We start from the raw sequence: 25773 nt of genomic DNA on the forward strand, positions 1-25773 counted from the left end.
AAAATAATAAACCAAAATTTGAAAACTTTAAAATTAAAATAAAACAATAAAGATTAAAAAGCAATAAAAATAAAGTAATTTAAACAAACATCTAAAACACATACCATGTAGTTAAGAAGCATATCACCTTTAGTTGTCAGTGGTACTAGCATTCAATAAATACAGTAAATTGTAGCATACATAGGAAGAAAGTAATTAAAGTTAATTAACTAAATAACATAAGTTAGAATGGCAGGACAGGTGTTATGTTGCAGCTGTGAGATGTGGGAGCTTTTGGACGCCAAGGTGATCCATGACAAACACATCTGCAGGAAGTGCAAGCAGCTTAAGGAATTCCGGATCAGGATTATTGATATGGAAGCCGAAATGCAGGCACTACGCAACAAAAGGGAGGGGGAGAAATACCTGGATACTTTGTTCCAGAAGACAGTCACACCTCTTAGAAGAGGGTCATCTGTTTTGGTCAGCAGTGAGGGACAGGAGGATGTGACTGTCAGTGAGGCAGGTAATGGGACAGAGCAGACAATAGTGGAGAAGCTTCAGACTTCGCAATTGTCAAACAGGTTTGAGGTGCTCACAGCCTGTGGTGATGAAAGCGAAGTCTGCAAGGTGGATGAGCTGGCTGGCCATGGCACTGTGGTACAGGAAGCCGTTCAAGCGGGGGAAGCAAAAAGGAATGTAGTGGTAGTTTGGGATAGTACAGTGAGGGGGATTGACACTGTTCTCTGCAGCAAAGAGTGAGGGAGTCCAGACGACTGTGTTGCCTGCCCGGTGCCAGATTTCGGGACATCTGCTCAGGGCTGGAGAGGAATTTGTATTGGGAGGGGAAGATCCAGTTGTCATGGTCCACATAGGTACCAAAGTCTAGAACTAGAAAAGCGGTTCTGCAAAGTCAGCACGAGGAGCTAGGTACCAAATTAAGAAGCAAAACTTCAAAGGTAATAATCTCTGGATTATTATCTGAGCCAAGTGCAAATTGGCATAGGGAAAATAAGATTAGAGGCACGAATGCGTGGCTGAAAGACTGGTGTGGAAGAAGTGGGTTCCAGTTTGTGGGGCACTGGCATCAGTACTGAGCAAAGTGGGGGCTGAACCTTGGGACGTTTTACATCTGAACCATGCTGGGGTGAGTGTCCTCGCAAATCTGATAACTAGGGAAGTAGAGAGGGCTTTAAACTAAACAACAGGGGTGAGGGGTCAAGCTTGGGTAGAGGTGGCAATTAAAGATGTAGAGTCAAAACAGGGGAGCAAAATAGTAAAATGAGAAATGAGGGTCAGAGAATAGCAGCAAGGAACAGAGAGCAAAAGCCTATGAATACATCAACAGTCAAGACTAAATGTTACAAAGGTAACAAAAAGGCAAAACTGAAGGCTCTCTATCTGAATACACGCAGCCTCCATAAAGTAAATGAATTGATGGCCCACAATGAAGTAAATACATATGATCTGATAGCAATTACGGAGACGTGGCTGCAAGACAACAAAGATTGGGTCCTTAATATTGAGGGGTACACGACATTCAAGCAAAATAGGAAGGTAGGTAAAGGTGGAAGGGTAGCACTGTTAATCAAAGAGGGCATTGGTGCAATAGTTAGAGATGACCTTGCTTCAGGAGATCAGGATATAAAATCGGTTTGGGTGGAGATGAGGAATAGTAGAGGAAAAAAGTCATTAGTGGGAGTGGTCTATAGGCCCTCTAACAGCAGCCAGAGTGTAGGACAATGTATTCAAGGGAAAACAATGTGTGCTTGTGATAAAGGGATGACCATAATCATGGGTAATTTTAATCCACACACAAACTGGAAAAATCAGATTGGCAGTAGTAGCCTGGATGAGGAGTTCTTAGAATGCTTTCAAGATAGTTTCTTAGAGCAGCATGTTCTGGAACCAATCAGGGAGCAGGTTATATTAGACTTGGTATTGTGTAACGTGATAGGATTAATTAATGACCTCAGAGTAAAGGCACTGCTAGGAAGCAGCGACAACAATTTGACTGAATTTTACATCCAGTTTGAAAAGGAGAAGAGTGGATCTAAGACTAGTATCTTAAACTTAAATAAGGGCAGCTATGTGGGGATGAAAGCTGAGCTAGCTGAAGTGAACTGGGAAACTAGGCTAGAGGATAGATTAATAGAGAAGCAGTGGCAGACACTTAAGGGGATATTTCAGAGTATTCAGAATAAGTATATTCCTACTATAAAGAAAAATTCTAAGGGAAGGACCCAACATCCGTGGTTTACTAAAGAAGTTAAGGAAAGCATCAGAACTTAAGGAAAAAGCATACAACTCCACAAAGATGAGTGGTAGGACAGATGATTGGACAGAACATAAAGAACGGCAGAGAATAACCAAAAGGTTAATCAGGAGAAAGAAATTAGAGTATGAGAGGAAGCTAGCTAGAAATGTAAAAACGGATAGCAAGAGTTTCTACGGGTATTTAAAAAGGAAAAGAATAAGTAAAGTAAGTGTTGGTCCTCTAGAGAGTGAAAGTAGATAATAAGGAAATGGCAGAAGAGATGAACAAATATTTTGCTTTGTGTTCGCTATACAGGATACAAAAACATTCCAGTAATGGCTGCAAATCAGGAGGTGAATGGGAGAATGGAACTTGGTGAAATTGAAATCACTAGGGAAGCCTTACCGAGCAAACTGATGGAGCTGAGAGCTGGCAAGTCTCCAGGTCCCGGTGGACTACATCCTAGGGTCTTAAGAGGTGGCTAATGAGGCTGGTGTTAATTTTTCAAAATTCGCTACTCTGGAAAGGTTCCATCAGATTGGAAAGTAGCAAATGTAACCCCTCTATTCAAGAAGGGAGGGAGGCAGGAAACTATAGGCCAGTTAGCTTGACGTCTGTCATGAGAAGTTATTAGAATCGATCATTAAGGAGGTTATAGCTGGGCATTTAGAAGGGCTCCAGGCAATCAAGAAGAGCCAGCATGGTTTTGTGAAAGGAAAATCATGCTTAACCAGTTTATTGGAGTTTTTTGAAGGAGTAACATGCGCAGTAGATAAAGGGGAACCTGTAGGCCTGCTGTACTTGGATTTCCAGAAGGCATTTGATAAGGTGCCACATCAAAAATTATTACGGAAAATAAAAGCACATGGTATTGGGGATAACATATTAGCATGGATTGGCTGGCTGGCAGAAAGTAGAGAGTATGCATACATGGCTATTTTTCTGATTGGCAGAATGTGACAAGTGGAGTCCCACGGGGGCCTGCACTGGGGCCTCAACTTTTTACAATTTATATCAATGACTTAGATGAGGCGAGTGGAGACATGGTAGCTAAATTTGCAAATGACATAAAGATAGGTAGGAAAGTATGTTGTGAAGAGGACATGAGGAGGTTGCAAATGGATATAGATAGGTTGAGGGAGTGGGCAAAGATCTGGCAAATGGAATTTAATGTGGGGAAATGTGAAGTTGTTCACTTTGGCAGGAAGGACAAAAAAACAGAGTATTACTTGAATGGAGAATGGCTGCATAATTCTGAGGTGCAGAGGGATCTAGGTGTTCTAGTACATGAGTCACAAAAAGTTAGTATGCAGGTACAAGAAGTAATTAAGATGGCCAATGGAATGCTATCCTTTATTACGAGAGGGAGTGAACATAAAAGTAAGGATGCTATGCTTTAGTTATACAGGGCACTGGGGTGAAACCATACCTCGCATATCGTGTGCAGTTTTGGTCTCCTTATTTAAGGATGTAAATGCATTGGAGGCGGTTTGAAGGAGGTTTACTAGGTTGATACCTGGAAAGAATGGGTTGTCTTATGAGGGAAGGTTGGACAAACTGGGCTTGTTTCCACTGGAGTTTAGAAGAGTGAGGGGTAACTTGATTGAAGTGTACAAGATCCTGAACGGCCTTGACAAGGTAGACATGGAAAGGATGTTTCTTCTTGTGGGTGAGTCCAGAACTCGGGGGCACTGCTTTAACATTAAGGGTCGCCCTTTTAGGAGAGAGATGAGGTGAAATATTTTCTCTGAGGGTTGTGCGACTTTGGAACTCTCTGCCTCAGAAGGTGGTGGAGGCAGGGTAATTGAATATTTTTAAGGTAGAGGTAGATAGATTCTTGTTAGGCAAGGGAATCAAAGGTTATCGGGTTTAGATGGAAACGTGGAAATCAAAACACAAGATGATCAACCACAAACTTATTGAATGGTGGAGCAGGCTCGCGGGGCCGAACGGTCTATTCCTGATCCTATTTCTTACGTTATGTTCTTAGCTTAGGATTCTGCAGATCTTCACAAGAAATGCAACACCAAAATTGATTTTTGTGCGGTTCTTGATCATTCCCTCTGTACTGTTCATTTTAATATTTAATTGCTAATTCAATTATTTAAAAAATAATGCTGCATGAGTATCTGGCAAAAAAAAGGACTAAAGGCTATGAGGGTAAATTTAGGCATACAAGTGATTAGTTAATGGCACACTTCCTGGTATATTATTCATTATATAGAAAGAGTATTTGAAGATGGTGGTAGGCTTCCTTGAACTGTGCCCATTTCCCAACTGAGGGGGCAATCCAGTCAATGCAAGGTACAACAGGTCAAGCTGGAGTAACTTGCCCATCTAAAAGTCCTGCATTTGGAAATAGTTGTTGTTCTTGCAGATATAGGTGAAAGTTAGGCATTAGCACATAAGGGATCAGAGACTCAAAGCCACATCCTACCAATAGCTGAACACTTTGATCATCAGGCACCCAGTCTTTCTCCTGTATTAAAGAACGCCTCAGAAATTAGTGAAATGTGTGAACTATGAGCATACTCTTTCTGCTACATGCAAGTGCACGTTAGAAAATTGATAATTGCAGTGTATTGTTTCATCAATATTGGGGTGACTTCTCATTCCTAAAGTAAGCGCTCAATAATGCATATGCTACTCAAGCTAATCTACCTTAACAGTGCTGATTGCCACATCTGTGCAACAGACAAGGTTGGTACACATTCTGAAATGGCCATGAGACAAATAAAAACAGGACAGAAATTTCTTATCCAAGCTGAGAAGTTTAACTAAAGGTTTACAGCCAAAACATACCATAATACCCAATTCCTGAAAATATTTCCTGGGTAACTCAATAGGGAACTTTAAATTAAATTGAAAGAGAAACTCTTGTTCACAGTTAATCTGTTACAATAGGAAAAACTTGCACAAGCAGTTTGAGATTATTCATAGAATCACACAGAGGGAAGACAGTGGCGTGGTGGTCATGTCACTGGACTGGTAATCCAGAGGCCCAAACTAATACTCTGGGGACATGGGTTCAAATCCCAAATTCAATTAATAAATCTGGAATGGTAAACATGAGACCATCATTGATTGTAGCAAAAACCCATCTGGGTTCACTAATGTCCTTCAGGGAAGGAAATCTGCCATCCTTATCTGGTCTGTACAATGTGGTTGACTCTTAAATGCCCTCGGAAATGGCCTAGCAAGCCACTCAGTTGTATCAAACTGCTACAAAGTCTACAAAAAAGAAACGTTGGATCAATCGCCATCGACCTAGGCACCGGAAACGACAATGGCAAACCCAGACTAGTTGGCCCTGCGAAGTCCTCCTTATTAACATGTGGGTGCTTATGCCAAAACTGTGAAAGCTGTCGCACAGACTAGTCAAGCAACAGCCTAACATGGTCATACTCATGGAATCATACGTTACAGATCATGTCCCAGACACCACCATCACCATCCCTCAGTCTGACCTGCCCCAACGGCAGGACAGGCCAACCATAGGTGGCGGCACAGTGGAATACAGTCAAGAGGGAGTAGTGCTAGGAGTTCTCAACATTGACCATGAACACCCCATGAAATCTTATGGCATCAGGTCAAATATGAGCAATGAAATCTTCTGCTGGTACCCACCTATTGTCCCCCCAAAGCTGATGAATCAGTGCTCCTCCATGTTGAACACCACTTGGAGGAAGCACTGAGGGTGGTTGGGGCATAGAATGCACTCTAGGTGAGCTAGCACTACTGGCTGAGCTGGCCACATCCTAAAGGACATAGCTGGTAGTTTGGGTCTGCAGCAGGTGGTGAAAGAACCAAGACAGAAAAACCTACCTGACCTCATCCTCACCAATCTACCTGTCACTGATACAACTGTACATGACAGTATTGATAGGATGACCACTGCAAGGTCCAGTCTTAACATTGAGGATACCCTCCATCGTGTTGTGTGGCACTACCACCATGCTAAATGGGATAGATTTTGAACAGATCTGGCAACTCAAAGCTGGACATCCATAACGTGCAGTGGGCCATAAGCAGCAACTGAATTGAATACAACCAGAATCTGTAACCACATGGACCAGCATATCCCCCATTCTAACATAAGCATCGAACCAGGGGATCAATAAGTGCAAGAGGGCATGCAGGAGCAGCACCGGGCATACCTAAGAATGAGGTGTCAACCTGGTGAAGCTACAATACAGGACTACTTGCATGCCAAACAGCGAAAGAAGCATGCAATAGACAGGGCTAAGCGATCCCACAACCACCGGATCAGATCTAAGCTTTGCAGTCCTGCCACATCCGGTCGTGATTGGTGGTGGACAATTAAACAACTCACTGGAGGAAGTAGCTCCAAAAATATCCTCATCCTCAATGATGGGGGAGCCCAGCACATCAGTGCAAAAGACAAAGCTGAAGCATTGGCAACAATCTTCAGCCAGAAGTGCCAAGTGGATGATCCATCTCTGCCTCCTCCAAAGGTCCCCAAGCATCAGAGATACCAATCTTCAGCCAATTTGTTTCACTGCTTGTGATATCAAGATACAGCTGAGACACTGAATACTGCAAAGGCTATGGTCCCTGACAATATTCTGGCAACAGTACTGAAGACTTGTGCTCCAGAACTAGCCGCACTCTTAGCCAAGCTGTTCCAGTACAGCTACAACACTGGCATCTACCGGTAATGTGGAAAATTACTCAGTTATGTACCGTCAACAAAAAGCAGGACAAATCCAACCTGGCCAATTACCGCCTCATTAGTCTACTCTCGATCATCAGTAAAATAATGAAAGTGGTCTCCAACAGTGCCATCAGGTGGCACTTGCTCAACAATAACCAGCTAACCAGCTCACGAGCACTCAGTTTGGGTTCCACCAGGGTCATTCAGCTCCTGACCCCATTCAGCCTTGGTCCAAACATGGACAAAAGGACTGAACTCAAGAGGTGAGGTGAGAGTGATCGTCCTTGACATCAAGGCAGCATTTGACCAAGTGTGGCATCAAGGAGCTCAAGCAAAACTGGAGTCAGTAGGAATCAGGGTGAAAATTCTCCAATGGTTGGAGTCACACCTAGCACAAAGGAAGATGGTTGTGGTTGTTGGAAGTCCATCATCCTTGTCCCAGAACATCACTGCAGGAGTTCCTCAGGGTAGTGTCCTCGGCCCAACCATCCATGAGATTCTCTCCATCACAAGGTCAGAAGTGGGGATGTTTGCTGGTGATTGCACAATGGTCAGGACCATCCGCAACTGCTCAGATACTGAAGCAGTCCATGCCCATATGCAGCAAGACGTGGACAACATTCAGGCTTGGATTGATAAGTGGCAAGTAACATTAACGCCACACAGGCACCAGGCAATGACCATCTCCAATAAGAGATAGTCTAAATATCTCCCCCTGACACTCAATGGCATTACCATAACTGAATCCCCCATTGCCATCATTTTGGGGGTTACCAATGACTAGAAACTGAACTGGGCTAGCTATATAAATATTGTGACTACAAGAGCACATCAGGGACTAGGAAAACCTGTGGAGAACAACTCACCTCCTGACTCCTCAAAGCATGCCCACAACTCACAGGTCAGGCATGTGATGGAATACTCTCCACCTGCCTGGATGGCTGCAGCTCCAACAACACTCAAGGAGCTGGACATCATCCAGGACAAAGCAGCCCACTTGATTGGCACCCCATCCACCACCTTCAACATCCACTCCATCTACCATGGACGCACAGTGCTGGTAGTGTACACCATCTACAAGATCCACTGCAGCAACTCACCAAGGCTGTTCAACAGCACCTTCCAAACCCAAGACCTCCACCACCTAGAAGGACAAGGGCAGCAGGTGCATGGGTACACCACCTGCAAGCTTCCCACCAAACTACATACCATCCTGACTTGGAACTATATCACCGTTCCTTCACTGTCGCTGGGTCAAAATCCCAGTACTCTCTCACTAACAGCACTCTGGCTGTACCTACACCACATGGGCTGCAGCAGTTCAAGAAGGTAGCTGACCACTACCTTCTCGAAGGCAATTAGGGATAAGCAATAAAAATGCTGACCTAGCCAGCAATGCCCACATTCCATGAAAGAATTTTAAAAAGTACAAAAAAAGCCATTCAACCCATCGTGGTTATTATTCAATTAACCCCACTTCCTGCTCTTCCCCATAGCTCTGTACTTTTCCCCTTCAAGTATTTATCCAATTCTCTTCTGAAAATTATTGGATCTGCTTTCACCACACATTCAAGCAGTGCATTCCAGGTTTTAAGAACTCACTGCAAAAAATTACAAGAGCACGTCAGGGATTAGGAATCCTGTGGAGAGCAACTCACCTCCTGACTCCACTAAACACTAAAAACACTAAAAAAAAATTTATTTGTATCATCTCTAGTTCTTGTGCCATTCACCTTAAATCTATGTCCTCTAATTATCAATGCTACTGTCACTGGAAGCAGTTCCTCCTTATTTATTCTTTTAAAATCATTCATCATTTTGAACATGTCTATCAAATCTCCCCTTAACCCTCTCTGCTCCAAGACGAACAACCTCAGCTTCTCCAGTCTCTCCACATAAGTGAAGGCCCTCACCCCGGTAGCATTCTAGTAAACCTCTTCTGCACCCTCTCCAAGCCTAGACATTGACCCTAAAATGCCCAGAACAGAACACACAACTCCAGCTGAGATCTAACCAGTATTTTTTTCTTTACAAATGTTTAATATAAATTTCTAGTTTTTATTGTCTATCCCTCTAATAATAAAGCCAAGGATGCCATATACTTTCTTAACAGACGTGTTCTGCACCTTCAAAGATTTGCATACATACACCCTACACCCCAGGTCTCTCTGCTCATAGTAATAATGACAAAAGAGAAGGCCATTCAACCCAAAGAGTCCATGCCGATTCTTTGCAAAGCAATCCATTCCCATGCTCTATCCCTGAAGCCCTGCAAGTTTACATTTCTCAAGTGCCCTTCCAATTTCCTTTTGAATCACAGATCATCTCTGTTTTCACCACCCTCGTAGGAAGTGAATTCCAAGTTATTATCATTCACTGCATAAAAAAAGTTAATCTGCACCTCTCCGCATGTCAGTTGCCCAAAACCTAAATCAATGTCTCCTAGTCCTTACATCAGCAGCTAATAGGAACAGCTTTTCTTTTTCTTCCTTATCTAAACCTGTCATAAACTTGTACACCTCGACCAGGTCTTCCCATCCCTGAGTACATTCTGGTAAATCTCCACTGCACTCTCTCAAAGATCCGCACATCCTTCCTCAAGCACAGTGGCCAGAACTGGACGTAAAACTCTAGCTGTGACCTAACCAGAGCTTTTTATAGCTTCAACATTAATTTCCCTACTTTTACACTTGATACCTCAATTTATGATTTAATTACTCTCTCAATATGTCCTGCCGCCTTCAAAGATCTATGCACATGAACCCCCAGCTTTCTCTGTAACTACACACTCTTTAGAACTGTGCCATTAACTCTATATTGCCCTTCCCTATCCCTTCTCCCAAAATGCATCACCTTCCACTTCCCTGTATTAAATTCGATTTCCCACCAGTCTGCCCTTTCTGCTAGCCTATGCCCTGTTGCAGTCGATTTGGAATCACCTCCACTGTTTGCCACAGCTCCACTTTTGGCAAATTTTGAAATTTTACTGCGTACCAATATCCAAGTTATCATCAAAAAAGTTATCCTAGCACTGACCCTTGGGGAACACCACTGTATACCATCCTTCAGTCTGAAAAGCAACCATTTACCACAACTTAATGTTTTTGCCCTTAAGCCAACTTTCTCTTGAAGCTGTCACTGACCGTTAGCCTCAATTTTGTTAGCCAATCTTTTATGTGGTACTTTGTCAAACCGTTTCTTAAAATCCTTATAGACAACATCCACTGCATTCACTCATCAACCTTCTCTGTTACTTCAACAAAAAATGTTACTGGACAAACATGATCTGCCTTTTGCAAATGCATGCTGGTTCTCCTTAATTAACTCGAACCTTTCCAAGTGCCTGTTAATTCTTTCTTTGATTATTGTTTCTAAAACCTTACCCAACACTGATGTTAAGTTAACTGGCCTGTAGTTACTAGGAATGTGGTTATATCCTTACTTGAACAAGGGTGTCACATTTCACTCTCCAATCCTTTGACACTTCCCCTGTATCTGGGGAAGATTGAAAGATTATGGGAAACCCTTCCACTTTCTCCGACCCAATTTCTTATAGCAACCTGGGATACAAGCCAGGTGACTTATCCGCTCTACACCTAGCCAGCCTTGCCAGTATATCCTGCCTTCACATCCACTATCTCTGCTTCAACCAATATTTTGTCAGCATACTCTTGGTAAACATTGATACAAAGTACTCAGTAAGTAACCTTGCCCTGCGCTTCTAAGAATATTTCACCTTCTTTGTCCTTAATAGGTCCCACTCTGCCTTTTATTACCCACTTACAATTTACAAATATACGAATTAGGAGGAGTAGGCCACTTGGCCTCTCGAGCCTGCTCTGCAAATACGTGCCAATAGATGATTTTTGGGTTACCTTTTACAAGGGTGAGAGTGGGTGAAGATGAAAGCTGAATTTTTTTGTGACAAGAAATCATGTACGCATTATAGCGCAAAGCAACTGCAACTTGAGGGGTCGGAAAATTGTAACACCTTTTACGATCTGCAGTGAATGCAAATTCATCTAGGCAACTTCAAATGGGTGGAATTAATAGACTTCAAGTGAGTTTTATTAGTTTTCGCTTTGTTCACCTTCTATTACCATCAAGACTGTGGACCAATGCATTTGGTATCAAATCACCAAAGTGACCTCGGCATTTCAGAAGCCAAAACAGTTAGTGCATGCAATACAGGATGAAATCCATACCAACAACCAACAACAAAAATTGACCTTGCTAGATTATGTATATGCGAAGCAAAGCGTAGGACTACGGAGAAAGGGAGGCAGGGGCCAGAAAAACATTTCACAGGGTGGAACTGCATAATCCGAAAGGTAGAAATTTCTCATCCTACTTTATGTTAATAGCTATTCTATTGTCATATTCTCTGTCTGCCAGTCTTATTTTCCTCATCATTTCCCCTCTCAACTTTTTGTATTTGGACTAGTTCTTGCTTGAAGAGTTTACCTGCTACATTTCATTTATCCTCTTTTTTGTTTCATCAGATTCTCTATCGCCCTCATCATCCTACAAACGCCTTAGAATTGTACCATTACATTTCATCTGTCATGCATCCACCCATTTTACCAGACTATGTCCTCCTGAAGTCTGTTACTATCCTTCTCACTGTTTACTAATTCCAAGTTTCATGTCACTTGCAAACTTTGAAATTATTCCCTGTATAACCAAGTCCAGATCATTAATCTAGATCACAAAAATCTGTAGCCCTAATATCAATCCCTGGAGAAAATCATTGTATACTTCCCGTCAATCTGAAAAACAACCCTTCACTGCTATCTCTGCTTTCTGCCCTTAGCCAACATTGCATCCGTGCTGCCATCATCCATTTACCATGTAAACCAGTGTAAAAGTCAATTTCATGTAAAAGCTTAGCCGTGATTTTTGGCTCAAAAACTTTGTACTTTTTCACGTACTTCATGTAGAAGTCGACTCAAAGCCCATCGGCTGCCCGGTTCCTACCCACTCCCCGCTCCACTTGGATCCCTTCATACACTCACCAAAAAAAGGAGGCAGGTAGGAGACACAGAACAAGAAAGCCCAGGTGCATGTCTGCCAGGAGCTGTTTAAATTGATGCTCCGTTAACCATCCTGGACAGCCCAAATCACAGTGCTCCCTGAGGAGGCACAACTGCAATCGAATGCCATTCCATCTTTGTCACTGGGTCAAAATCCTGGAACTCCCTCCCTAACAGCATTGTGGGTGTACCTACTCCACAAGGACTGCAGCAGGTCAAGAAGGCAGCTCACCACCACCTTTTCAAGGGCAATTAGTGATGGGCAATAAATGCTGGCCTAGCCAGCAAAGCCCACATCCCATGAATGAATTAATTTTTTTTTAAAAATCTGCCTATCTCACCCCACAACAGGGCTTGGAACTAAACAATGCAACCTGTCTAACTGAGGCCGAATACGCTCATCCATGTCATAGCAACAGGCGATGGGCAGCTGGCCAATCAGTGAACTCATCTAGATAGCTAATCCATATACCGAGTGCGTAAACCCAAATCAAGCACACATCTAAACATAGGAGCAAATCCCTTGCAAATATTACTTGTGTTAAAAGTCAACCATTAACCTTTCGCCAAAAAAACTGGTCTCAAAAAATAGACTTGTATGTACAGTAATCCCATGGATTTTAATTTTGTTAACAAGTCTATTATGTAGTACTTTGTCAAATGCTTATTCGACGTCCATACACAAATCACCACATGGCCATCATCAACCTTCTTCAATATTTCAAAGAACACAATCAAGCTAATCAAACACTATTTGCCTTTAACAATCCATGCCAACTTTCATTTAGTAACTCATACTTTTCCAAATACTAATTAATTTTGCCTCAAAGTTTCTTCACCAACGCCATTAGGTTGCCAGGATTAACTTGTTTTTTGTTGAACGGTATAAACATTTGCAACCCTCCAGCCCTCTGGTACAATCTCCACATCTAAGGATTGGAAAATTGTGGCCTCTGAAATTTCCATCCTAACTTTGCTCAGTAACTTAGGCTGTATCCCAAACGGATCATGTGACATTTCTACTTGGAACATTGGCAAACTTTTAAGCATATCTTCTCTATCCTTTCTCATCCTATCCAATACTACAACTGCCTGCACCTTTAGAGCCACAATTTCAGCAACTTCCCCTCTATTGAAAACCGATGCAAATTACAGTAAACTTCTGTTATCCGGCACTCTACCAACCGGAATTCTTCACTAACTGGAATTTCTGATGTTCTCCAAATAAGAATCCTCACTTTACTAACGAGAAGCAATTACAAAGTTATCCGGAACTCATATTGGTATGCCATATTATTTTACACTTGATGTTTTAATATACTGTTTTAAAAAAGATACAGTTCTTTACTTCCCAAATGCTTGCACATTAATCCATGCTACAAATATTGCATTGTATTCCATTGGTAAATGGAACTCTTCATTGGCCGCATGTTTGATTCAGTAGCATCACCCATTCTCCGTGCATGTCGGATAATACAAATTTTACTGTGCTCATGTAGTGCCTCAGCACACTATGTGTTGCCCTACAATAAAGAATGCAGTAGTGTTTTTATTCATTTTTGGATTTTCAGCAGCAGCAAGGCCACATTTATTGTTAACTCTAGTTGCCCTGAGAAAGTGGTGGTGGGTTGCCTTTTGAATGACATAGCTTGAGGGGCTAATCCAGGGAACATTAAGAGTAAAGCATAGTGTGGGACTGGAATCACATATAGGTTAAACTAGATAGGGGTGCCAGAATCCCCTCCCTCAAGACCACGGTGAATCTAGTTGGGATTTCATGACAAAGTAGATTTTAACTCTCAACTTTTAACAAAATACCAAATTTATTGAATTCAATTGCATAATGCTCTAGTGGTACCCCAGTACCATCATCAAAGCACTACTACATGCAAGCATTAGTCTTTAGCTATATAAAGGATGCATGGTCCATCAAAGCTGAGGTACAGTAACATTTAGCAAATTACATTTTTATGGCCCAAAGCATTTATTTTCATTGAACATTACGCAAACCACCATCACCTTCTCAAAGGCAATTAGGGATGGACCAATAAATGCTGGCCTAGCCAGTGATGCCCACATCATATGAATGAATAAAAAACTTTTTAGCTTTTTAACCACAATGATAACAGCTGTGCAAGGTTTTCAGAGAATTTTTTTATTCTTTCATGAGATGTGAGCACCGGTCTCAAGGTCAGCATTTGTTGCTCATCCCTAATTGCCCGTGAGGTGGTGGTGGTGGTAGTAGTAAGCCGCCTCCTTGAACTGCCGTAGTCTATCTAGTGTAGATACACCTACAGTGCTGTTTGGAAGAGTGCCTAATCTCTCAACTGCAATCCTGATTATTACTCTTCTGGACAAAACTTCAAATGTAAGTTACTGATCCTAACAGTTCTGTGGGTGTACCTACACCACATGGACTGTAGCGGTTCAAGAAAGGCGACTCACCGCCGCCTTTTCAAGGGCAATTAGGGATGGACAATAAATGCTGGCTTCGCCAGCGACACCCACATCCCGTGAATGAGTAAAAAAAAAATCTTTCAGAATTAAAGCTGTACCTTCCTTCTTTACTAGCCAGGGAACATACATGCCATCTTCTGAAGACATCTTCGACAGACTCCATAGCCTTATAATTGTTTACAGTTACAAAAATAATCCAGCCAATGTGCATTATATAAAGCCCTAGTGATGCAACAAGTTACAGGCTGCAATGCAACTTTGGAGTTCATGAAAACTTGTTTTCAGCATAAAATTTGATGTCACCACTCTGCCTACATATCAGACCGTACTAAACCTTAAAACAGAAGATGGTTGGAAATATTCAGCAGGTCAAACAGTATCTGTGGACAGAGAAACAGAGTTACTGTTTCAGATCAATGACCTACCCTCTGAAAGGTTCTGACGAAAGGTCAACCCTAAATGAAAATTTTAACTTTCTCTCGATACTGCCTGGCCTGAATATTTCCAGTATTTTGTTTTAAGTTCAGATTTAGGCAGTATTTTGTTTTTGTACTAAACCTTGATATACTCCAACCCAACTTTTATTTTCTCAACTCCACATTTTTTCTGAAAGACTCTTGAAATGCTGTCAAGAAAAGAGAATGCTGAGGGGTGATTCTAATAGAGGTCTTTTAGATAATGAAGATGTTAGAAAGGGTAAATATAGAGAAAATGTTTCCGCTTCTGGGAATCCCAAAATAGGGATTGTAAATATGAGACAGTCACTAATAAAGCCTGTAAGGAATTCAGAAGAAACTCTTTTACCCAGAAGCTGGTTAAAATGTAGAACTTGCTAGCACATGGAGTAGTTGAAGAAAACAGCATAGCTGCATTAAAGGGAAAGCTTAATAATCACATGAGAGAGATAGGAATAGGAGGTTATGAAAGGAGGTTCATGTGGAGCATAAAGACTGTTGTGGACCAGTTGTGCCAAATAGCACATTTTTGTGCTGTAATTTCTGTGTAACCCTATGATCTGTTCACAAACAAATTCCAGTGGTTCCCTGTTTAATCTCTCTAAATAACTTTGTGCATCAAAGGAAAGGTAGATCTTTGATGCATTATTAATGGTGTGCCAGTCATTAAAAAAAAATCTCCATGTTTTGGGTAAAGGGCTGGGGCAGGGGTGGGGAAATCATCAGGTAACGCCCTAATCACTGCTCTCAAATCATTTATTGAATTGACACAGCAATGGACCACATATCTAAAGCAATTAAGTACTCGGGCAATAAATGGTAAAATAAGAATGCGCAGAAGAACCAAGTGTAAATGATTTGGGTATTATGGTATGCAAATATACCTTCCCTCTCAACAAAGGGGCAACAGTTTAGCCCAATATCCATCAAAACTCAATCAGTATTTGTACATTTTAGCTTAACTCAAAGATTGCATTACACAAAGTTGGGATTTAATTCAAAATCTATTAATTTCAGAATCTAGAGATACATCAATGTTTATAAAACAAGGTTATTGATTATGAGAATCTTAAGATGTTGGCTTCACACTAGGCTGAAGGCCCACAAGATCCATATCCCTCCAGCACATCATCCAAGTGACCATTGATAATGTGCACAGCTGTTCTTTTTTGGTTTGAAAAGGAAGAAAAAGGAACAAAAACAAGTTGTTTCTCCCCTCCACTAATGTTAGCAGCAACCATTATTTTGGGAGGTGCCTTCTTTAAATGATGGTATGGAGTGCATATTTCTTCACTGCGTCACCAATGCTTCCCTGAGAGGCATGTTTACAATAAATGGGTTTTATTTCCTCCTCCTGAGAAACAGTACCACATTCCATGAACTGAAAAGTGATAAAATATTCACTCTCAACTAACGGTAGCGGAATTTAAGTAGAAGTTTATCATGACATACATGTTGGGAAACAAACACTATTTGCAGCGGTGACACTCCCTCTCCTTAACTGTCTAATTTCCTTCATTTTAAAACAAAAAAAAAAACCAGCGTCCAAACTAAAACATTTGAATTTAAATCAGCTAAATTAAACTGGGCAATTATCAAGTCGTTATGAAACATGATTGACCTGAAACATTAACTCTGTTTCTCACTCCACAGATGCTGCTCAGCCTGTATATTTCCAGCACTTTTTTGTTTTTATTTAAGTATAAAATTAGGTTGTGGGTGCGGGATATCTTCTGGCTTTTGTGATACTGGAAAAAGAAATAAGGTTATACAGAGCCAATGAATTAGTATGTGGCCTAAAGGAATATGATATTTTACATTCTGCCAAAGTTTCTCAATACTTTTTAAAATTTATTCATTCATGGGACGTGGACAGCTAGGCCAGCATTTATTGCCCATCCATAATTGTCCTTGTTCAGAGGGCATTTTTAAGAGTCAACCACATTGCTGTAGGTCTGGAGTCACATGTAGGCCAGACCGGGTAAGGACAGCAGGCTTCCTTCCCTAAAGGACATTAGTGAACCAGATGGGTTTTTACAACAATCGACAATGGTTTAATGGTCATCAAATTTTTAATTCCAGATTTTTACTGAATTCAAATTTCACCATCGGGATTCAAACCTGGGTCCCCAGAGCATTACCCTGGGTCTCTAGAATACCAGTCGTAACAATACCATTATGCCACTGCTTCCCCTGATGCATAATAAATACATATATCATTGGAGCTTGATTACAATTGTGTTTTATTCACAGGTAAAAGATGTAAGAAATAATTTCTGTGAAAAACATTTTAGTTTCACCCATTTTCATGATTCTCTCTCCCATACCATGAACTCACTCCAGCTACCAGAAGCCACACCAATGATTTCTCTTTCTCTGCTGACAAGCTGCTGAAACATGTTGCCAAAACTTTGACAATGCCAGAACTCAGGACTCATTTAACAAAGTAGCCAGATACTGCAATGGGGAGAGAGCAAGACTGCATTCTGGATGCTCCAGTCAGCAATTTTCCAAGGAGATGGCTGATGTAAGAATTGTCTGTCTGGCAACTCTCATACACAAAGATGCCCCAAGGTAAGCCTATGAACTGTGGGTGCCACTCACTTCAGTATCTTACTAGAACTTAGTTTTGCTGTAACAAACTTGGAGGGTCATGATGTCAAATTATAAAAGCAAACAAAACCTTAAAGAGCATTATAGCCTTGAACACAAATATATTCTTGGTGTTTTCTCGGTGGAAATTTTACCAGAATTTGCATCTTCTGCTGGCATTAGTATCAAAATTAATCTTTTCAGTCATGTAAAACCTGTGTAAACTATATAAATTACAGGGGACTGAGGGGGAGAAATACATTCCATTTTTTATATGCACAATCCACAGGATTTGCCACTTAAACATGTTAACATCTGACTTTTATAGTGCAATAACACAGTACACATTCCTATTGCTTACAGACTAAAGAATAAAGCGTTTAATACCTGGAGTCTCCACTACTGTTACTGACGCTGTCCTCGTCACCGTGACCCTCCATTTCCAGGTTTGAAAAGGAAACTATCAGATGAGAACCTTCACTCAAGCTTGAAAACTACTGAGATCCTCTTCCGAAATAAAACTTATTTATCGTTCCACAGTGATTCCGAAACTTCTTATTCTCCAAATGAGAACCCCACGTTTCTGCAGGAAAAGAAATTTAAGGATTTAGGAGTCTCTTTACCATCTCAAATTACAGATAAACGCGGATCACGTATTATGACACAGTTATTTATCGCTGCCTGACAAACCAGTCACTGGCAAGGGTTGTGAATGTACAGTTCATTAAACGTTAAAAAAAAAACCAAAATGTGCTGCTTTCGTTTATCAGTCGATTCCGATTGTTTAGGTTTCATTTTATACTGTATGGAATCACCATGCCGACTCCTACTGTTACTTACAGAATAAATGTAGATATAAAAGAGAATCTTGATTAATCGAAACAAATGACCACATTGTAATGTCGCTTCCACCATTAATGTCTAATGAAAAGTCATTTTGCAAGAGAATAGCAGCCCCGACGATGGCTCGTCATCGAGCATGGGTAGAAGCACGGCTTCCCAGATTCCCGGGAAGAGAATAAGCCAGACAAAGAAGGTGTGGGGAGAAAAATCCCAAAAATTAAGGGGGTGGGGGTGTGAAGAAACAAAAAAAATCGTTTCTGTATATATCCGCAGTCTTTAACTGCCTGTTATCATTTCAGCGCCGTAGTATGCTGGGCCTTCGGTGACTAACAAAGCGCCTGTGTGGGACAGACAGTGGGATTGCAGTGTACATCCATTCCCAGGCCGGGGCTGAGGCCTAGCGCGCTGTAAAGGGGAAGGGGAGTGAGGGCAAGATTGTGTCGGTACAAGTCCGCCTGCCTCTCCCGGTGTCCGTCCTCTCTCCACAAGACCGAGGGAAGCACTTGGCTGCTGAAGGAATGTGAGCGAGCCGTGTGGGGGCACGAGAGCCGCCAGGCTTCTCCCGGCGCGTTCCAATCGAACGCCCACCCTCCCCCGGCCGAACGTTAGCCCGGAGCTCGCGCTCGGAATTCTCCCGGGCTGGTTCTAAGATTCCATCCGCCTGAGTCCCTGTCCTCCTTCAGGAGGAGCGGGGACTCTAGCAGGAAGGAAGGAGATTGCTCACCCGGCGACTCTCGTCTTCTTCTCCTTGAGTGTTATTTGCTGTGTCTCGTGCCCCGTTCCTTTTTTTTTCCTCTGTATTTTCCCCCACACTTTTCTCTCTTTATTTTCAGTTTAGCTGTCGACCACGACAGTTTTTATTCTGTGTACACATACACACACACACTATACTCTCTCCCTGCCGGTCGGCACCGCCGCCATGACTCGCGTTCACACTTCGGGCCGGGACAGGCTGGGCGATGACGTCACCCGCACGCCGAGGGATTGGGAGCCGCTCCGCCTGGGGCTGACAGGCAGCAGAGGAGGGCAGGCTCCACCAACCAAATACCAACATCCAGTGAGCACATAAAGCTAACTTTACTTCGCCAGAACCCTGCACGGAAATACTGAAAACGTTTGGGAGACGGGCATTAAAAAAATATTTGAAATATGCAGGAGGAGAAAAGGTAAAGCCTTTAAAGCGTGGATCGCAGGTCGAGGTCCACATCTGTGTGGATTGCCACCTTTACAGATGTTGACAGAGCTGCCCTGCATTTCAGCTTTCATTATCGTTAATTTCCAAAAGCGTGCACACATTAATTGTTTCCGGGAATTTCTGAGTTACCATACAAAATAGTAGAAATGTAAAAAAAAATCCAGTGTTGGCTATAAGCCTGTTTTACCCATCCTTTAAATGTAATATTTATCAAAAAATATTTAAAATATAACCATGGATTGGTAATTAGTGATGTTATAACATTTTTCTTCCTAGTCCCAGAGTTCATATATGACTGGCCCTGGGGCCCATTCTTGGTCTTGCCTTGATTATCACCAATACATTGTCTCAGCAGCCAAATACCCAAAGATTCAGTTTTAAGTAAGAAACTTTTAAATTCTTGAATTTCGGTTCAACACAGAGCTGAGCATTAAGCCCAAAATCAACAGAAAGGAAAACCAGACAGTTAAACAGGCAAGTGAAGCATTATCAGCAATCTACCGTCCAGTGGGAACAGTTAAATTTGGCCCATAGTTGCTCCTGGAGGTTTGGGGGTGGGATGGTTAGCTCAGTTGGCTAGAGTGTAGGTCAGACTGACACCATCAGCACAGGGTTCAATCCATATTCCAGCTGAGGTTGACTCAGGCCCTGCCTCTTTGGCCTACACGGATTAAAAAACCACACCACTTAGACGTGGTTTGGTGAATAATCGTCAAGGACCTGCCTTCAGGCAAAGAACTCAAGAAGAAGAAGTTTCACCTGTAATGGAACAATGGTTCATCCTTAAGGAAATGTTATTTCAGGTACAGTTTAGGTATGTTCCAACAAGATGGAAAAGTAGGGGAACCATAGCCAGCGTTATGTAGATGACAAAGGAAACAGAAAACATGATGAATGTCAGGTGAATTTTTCACATGAGAACCAAGCAAAATGCAATGGTACTTTACTTCTGAGCTCCAGGGTGCTGTGATGGGGGGGTACGCCAAAGATGCTCTGGGGAATGCACCCCCTGCTCCCCTGGAGGTTCCCAGGTAAGGTTTGCACAGCAATTGATCAGAAGTGTAAACTTATGATAGGCAATTGCCCTGCACTGGCAACCATCTGAAAATGCGGTTTAAATAACAAACTTTGAATGGTTCCAACTATGTTACATCAATATTTACCCAGAAAAAATTAGAAGTACTAAAACCTCTAACTTCTGGGTAACTATCACACAGACCCACACCAACCCCTCATGGGTCTTCCCCTATAACCTGAAGCCCCATAGGACTCCTCCTAGCCCCTGAATACACTCCCACACCCCCAACTACCCCAGCAACAGGACTCCCCCCACCCCCAAGGGACTACACACCCCCGACAGGAACTCCCCATCACACGGGATTCCCCCAATCCCCACAGGGACTCTATTTCCCCTCGCCTACCCAGACTCAACTCTAATACCCCTCTTCACCACTAGGCCTGACTCTCCCCTTCCCTCATGGCCAAGCCAATTCTCCCCTTCCCACCCACCCCGTGCCATGACCAGGCCTGACTACCCCACCCCACTGCCAGGACCAATTACTCCACCAAGCCCAACTCCTCCCACCCACCCCCAAGGCCCAACCCAACACGTTCACCCCAGTCGACCCACACCCCGGCCAGACCTGTCACCGCCCCCAAGGCCTGACCTGACCCGAGACCCCACCCACAAGGCCCACCCCAAACTGAACTTCCCGACGTGACCCAATTTAACCCCCCACCCAAGGCCTGACCCAAACCCCTCCCAATCTTATCCATTAGTGCTATAAAAAAAGAGGTGTGGCTTACTTATTTGCGACTCTACAGCCCTCAACGCTAGGCCCCAGGGACATGCTGCACTGCACAAATCTCACCTGGCCTGAGTCGGATGTCGGGTGAGATAGGATCGCCTGGATTTCAAGGTAAGAACCTCCAAGCAGAATGGCAATCCGATTCAATTACCACTCCTTTGGAAGTTACGGCCCAACAAGTTGAGAGTAGAACTGAAGAAAAAATTAAAACTGGTAAAGAGAGAATATGAAAATAGAATGGCGGTTAATATAAAAGGGGACCCAAAAATTTTCCACTGGCATTTAAATAGTAAGTGGGTAGTGAGACCAAGTTGGGCTTATTAGGGACAAAGAAGGTGATATTTTTCAAGTCACAACGTAAAGCTGGAATACTTAATGAGTGTTTTGTATTTGTGTTTGCTCAGCAGGAGGATGCTGATAAAATACCGGTAGAAGCAGAGATGGTAGAAATAATTGATGGTGAAAATTGATAGGTAGGATGTATTGGAAAGGCTGGCTATGCTTAGTGGATAAATTGCCTGGACTGGATGACTTTTGTTTGCTAAAGGAAGTGGGGGTGGAGCTAACGCAAGGTAATGCCATAATCGCCCAATCCTCCCTAGATATGGGGGAGGTGCCAGAGGATTGGAAAGTGACAAATATCACACCCTTGTTCAAGAAAGGGCCAGTCAGTTTAATTTCAGTGTTCGATAAACTTGTAGAAACAATAATCAGGGAAAAATATTAGCAGGCACTTGGAAAGGTTTGAGTTAATTAAGGAGAGCCAGCATGGATTTGTAAAAGGCAGATCGTGCTCGATTCATTTAATTAAGTTTTTTGATGAAGTAACAGAGAATATTGATGAGTGAATGCAGTAGATATTGGCGGTAAGGATTTCAGGAAAGTGTTTGATTAAGTACCACATAAAAGGCTGGTTAACAAAATTAAGGCTCATGGAATAGGAGGGTCAGTGTCAGATTGGATAAAAGATTTGCTTAAGGACAGAGAACAGCAAGTCTTGGAAAATGGTTGTTTTTCAGACATGATAGTAGACAACACGGTTAGTGCTAGGCCCACTGCTTTTGTAGATCTATATAAATGACTTGGATATTGGAATACAACGTAAATTTTCAATATTGCAGATGATACCAAACTTGGAGGTGTGGCAACCAGTGAGAATGATATCGACTGCAACAGTACATAGATAAGCTAGTAGAATGGGCAAACAAGTGGCAGATGGAATTTAATACAGAGAGTGTGAGGTAATGCATTTGGGAGAAAGGATAAGGCAAAAAAATATATATTTAATGGCACAGCTCTAAAGAGTAGGTCTGAAGGACTTGGATGTTCAAGTGTATAGATCTTTAAAGGTGACAAAACATATTGAGGGAGTAGTTAAAGCATTTGGGATCTTCATAAATAGATAAAATGCTAAGTATGAAAGCAGGGACGTTTTGCTGAACCTGTATAAAGCTCTGGTTAGGTCACAACTAAAGTACTGCCTCCAATTCTGGTCACCACATTTTAGGAAGGATGTGAAGGTCCTGAGAGGGGATAGAGGATATTTACCAGAATGGCTCCAGGAATGAGAAAATTTAGCTACAAGGTTAGGTTGGAGAAGCTTGGGTTGTTCTCCTTGGAGGTAAAGGAGATTGACAGGAGGTCTGATCGAGATGTACAAGATTATGAAAGGTTTAGATAAGTTAGACAAAAAAACCTGTTCCAATTAACTGATGGTACAAGCCTAGGGGGTGGGGCAAGGGAGTGTGGCAGGGAAACCAAAATTAACCTGTGGAAGCAGTATTTCAATGATTAATTGTGGTCAATCTATGAAATACTTTCCAATGAGATGATGCAAACGGTTTTTTGTTCATTCATGGGATGTGGGCTTTGCTGGCTGGGCCAGCATTTATTGCCCATCCCTAGTTGCCCTTGAGAAGGTGGTGCTTAAGCTGCCTTCTTGAACCGCTGCAGTCCATGTGGTGTAGGTACACCCACAGTGTTGTTAGGGAGTGAGTTCCAGGGTTTTGACCCAGCGATAGTGAAGGAACGGCGGTATATTTCCAAGTCAGGATGATGAGTGAATTGGAAGGGAACCTTCAGGTGATGGTGTTTCCATCTACGCAGCCCTGACCTTCTAGGTGGCAGTGGTCGTGGATTTGGAAAGTGCTGTCTAAGGAGCCTTGGTGAATTCCTGCAGTGCATCTTGTAGATGGTACACAATGCTGCTACTGTGCGTCAGTGGTGGAGGGAGTGAATGTTTGTGGATGGGGTGCCAATCAAGTGGGCTGCTTTGTCCTGGATGGTGTTGAGCTTCTTGAGTGTTGTGGGAGCTGCACTCAACCAGGCAAGTGGGGAGCATTCCATCACACTCCTGACTTGTGCCTTGTAGATGGCGGACAGGCTTTGAAAAGTCAGGAGGTGGGTTACACGTTGCCAGATTCCTAGCCTCTGACCTGCTCTTGTATTTATATGGCTAATCCAATTCAATTTCTGGTCAATGACAACACCCAGGATGTTGATAGTGGGGATCCATTGGTGGGGTAATGCCACTGAACAGCAAGGGGCGATAGTTAGATTCTCTCTTGTTGGAGATGGTCATTGCCTGACACTTGTGTGACGCAAATGTTACTTGCCACTTGTCAGCCTAAGTCTCAATATTGTACAGGTCTTGCTGCATTTGAACATAAACTGCTTCAGCATCTGAGGAGTCGTGAATGGTGCAGAACATTGTGTATTCATCAGCAAACATCCCCACTTCTGACCTTATGATGGAAGGAAGGTCATTGATGAAGCAGCTGAAGATGATTAGGCCAAGGACACTATCCTGAGGAACTCCTACAGTGATGTCCTGGAGCTGAGATGACTGACCTCCAACAACCACAACCATTTTCCTTTGTGCTAGGTATGACTGCAACCAGTGGTGAGTTTTCCCCCTAATTCCCATTGACTCCAGTTTTGCTAGGGCTCCTTAATGCCACACTCGGTTAAATGTGGCATTGATGTCAAGGGCAGTGACTCCCAACTCACCTCAGGAGTTCAGCTCTTTTGTCCATGTTTGAACCAAGACTGTAATAATGACAGGAGCTGAGTGGCCCTGGTGGAACCCAAACTGGACGTCAGTGAGCAGGTTATTGCTTAGCAAGTGCCACTTGATAGCACTGTTGATGATCCCTTCCATTACTTTACTGATGATCGAGAGTAGACTGATAGGGCGGTAATTGGCCAGGTTGGATTTGTCCTGTTTTTTGTGTACAGGACATATCTGGGCAATTTTCCACAAAGCCGGGTAAATGCCAGTGTTGTAGCTGTACTAGAACAGCTTGGCTGGGGGCGGAGCAAGGTCTGGAGCCAGGTCTTCAGTACTATTGCCAGAATATTGTCAGGGCCCATAGCCTTTGCACTATCCAGTGCCTTCAGCCATTTCTTGATATCACGTGAAGTGAATTGAATTGGCTGAAGATTGGCATCTGTGATGCTGGGACCTCTGGAGGTGGCAGAGATGGATCATCCACTTGCCACTCTAGCTGAAGACTGTAGCAAATGCTTCAGCCTTGTCTTTTGCACTGAGGTGCTGGACTCCCCCATCATTCAGGATGGGGATATTTGTGGATCCTCCTCCTCCAGTGAGTTGTTTAATTGTCCACCACCATTCATGACTGGATGTGGCAGGACTGCAGAGTTTAGATCTGATTCGTTGGTTGTGGGATCGCTTAGTTCCGTCTATCACTTGTTGCTTATGCTGTTTGGCACACAAGTAGTCCTGTGTTATAGCTTCACCAGGTTGACACCTCATTTTCACGTATGCCTGGTGCTGCTCCTGGCAAGCCCTCCTGCACTCTTCATTGAACCAGGGTTGACCCTCTGGCTTGACAGTAATAGTAGAGTGGGGGATATGCCGGGCCATGATGTCCCAAAATCTGTTCAAGTACAGCTCTGCTGCTGCTAATAGCTCACAGTGCCTCATGGGTGCCCAGCTAGATCTGATCAAAATCTATCCCATTTAGCACGGTGGTAGTGCCACAGAACACGATGGAGGATATCCTCATTGTGAAGGTGGGACTTCGTCTCCACAACGACTGTGTAGTGGTCACTCCTACTGATACTGTCATGGACAGATGCATTTGCAGCAGGCACATTGGTGAGGATGAGGTCAAGTATGTTTTTCCCTCTTGTTGGTTCCCTCACCACCTGCCACAGACCCAGTCTAGCAGCAATGTCCTTCAGGACTCGGCCAGCTCGGTCAGTAGTGGTACTGCTGAGCCACTCTTGGTGATGGACATTGAAATTCCCCATCCAGAGTCCATTCTGCACCCTTGCCACCTTCAGTGCTTCCTCCAAGTGGTCTTCAACATGGAGGAGTATTGATTCATCAGTTGAGGGAGGTCGATACTTGGTTATCAGCAGGAGGTTTCCTTGTCCATGTTTGGCCTAATGCCATGAGACATCATGGGGTACAGAGTCAATGTTGAGGACTCCCAGGGCAACTCACCCCCCAAC

General features: G+C 42.9%; 1 protein-coding gene across 2 annotated transcripts in view; it reads right to left on the reverse strand.

Moving 5' to 3' along the window:
- Positions 1–19248, reverse strand: part of chd1 (chromodomain helicase DNA binding protein 1) — a 222532-nt gene extending 203284 nt beyond the window's left edge. For both annotated transcript variants that reach the window (XM_078565773.1, XM_078565765.1), the window contains exons 1-2: positions 19016–19248; positions 17836–18031 (exon numbers count right to left, since the gene is read on the reverse strand). In XM_078565773.1, the coding sequence (XP_078421899.1) occupies positions 17836–17888 (53 nt within the window). In that variant the 5' untranslated portion in view covers positions 17889–18031; positions 19016–19248. The remainder of the gene's footprint in view (positions 1–17835; positions 18032–19015) is intronic.
- Between the last annotated feature and the right edge of the window lie 6525 nt (positions 19249–25773).

Source organism: Cetorhinus maximus, chromosome 2 (genome assembly GCF_964194155.1).
Source record: "Cetorhinus maximus chromosome 2, sCetMax3.hap1.1, whole genome shotgun sequence".
Lineage (NCBI taxonomy): Eukaryota > Metazoa > Chordata > Chondrichthyes > Lamniformes > Cetorhinidae > Cetorhinus > Cetorhinus maximus.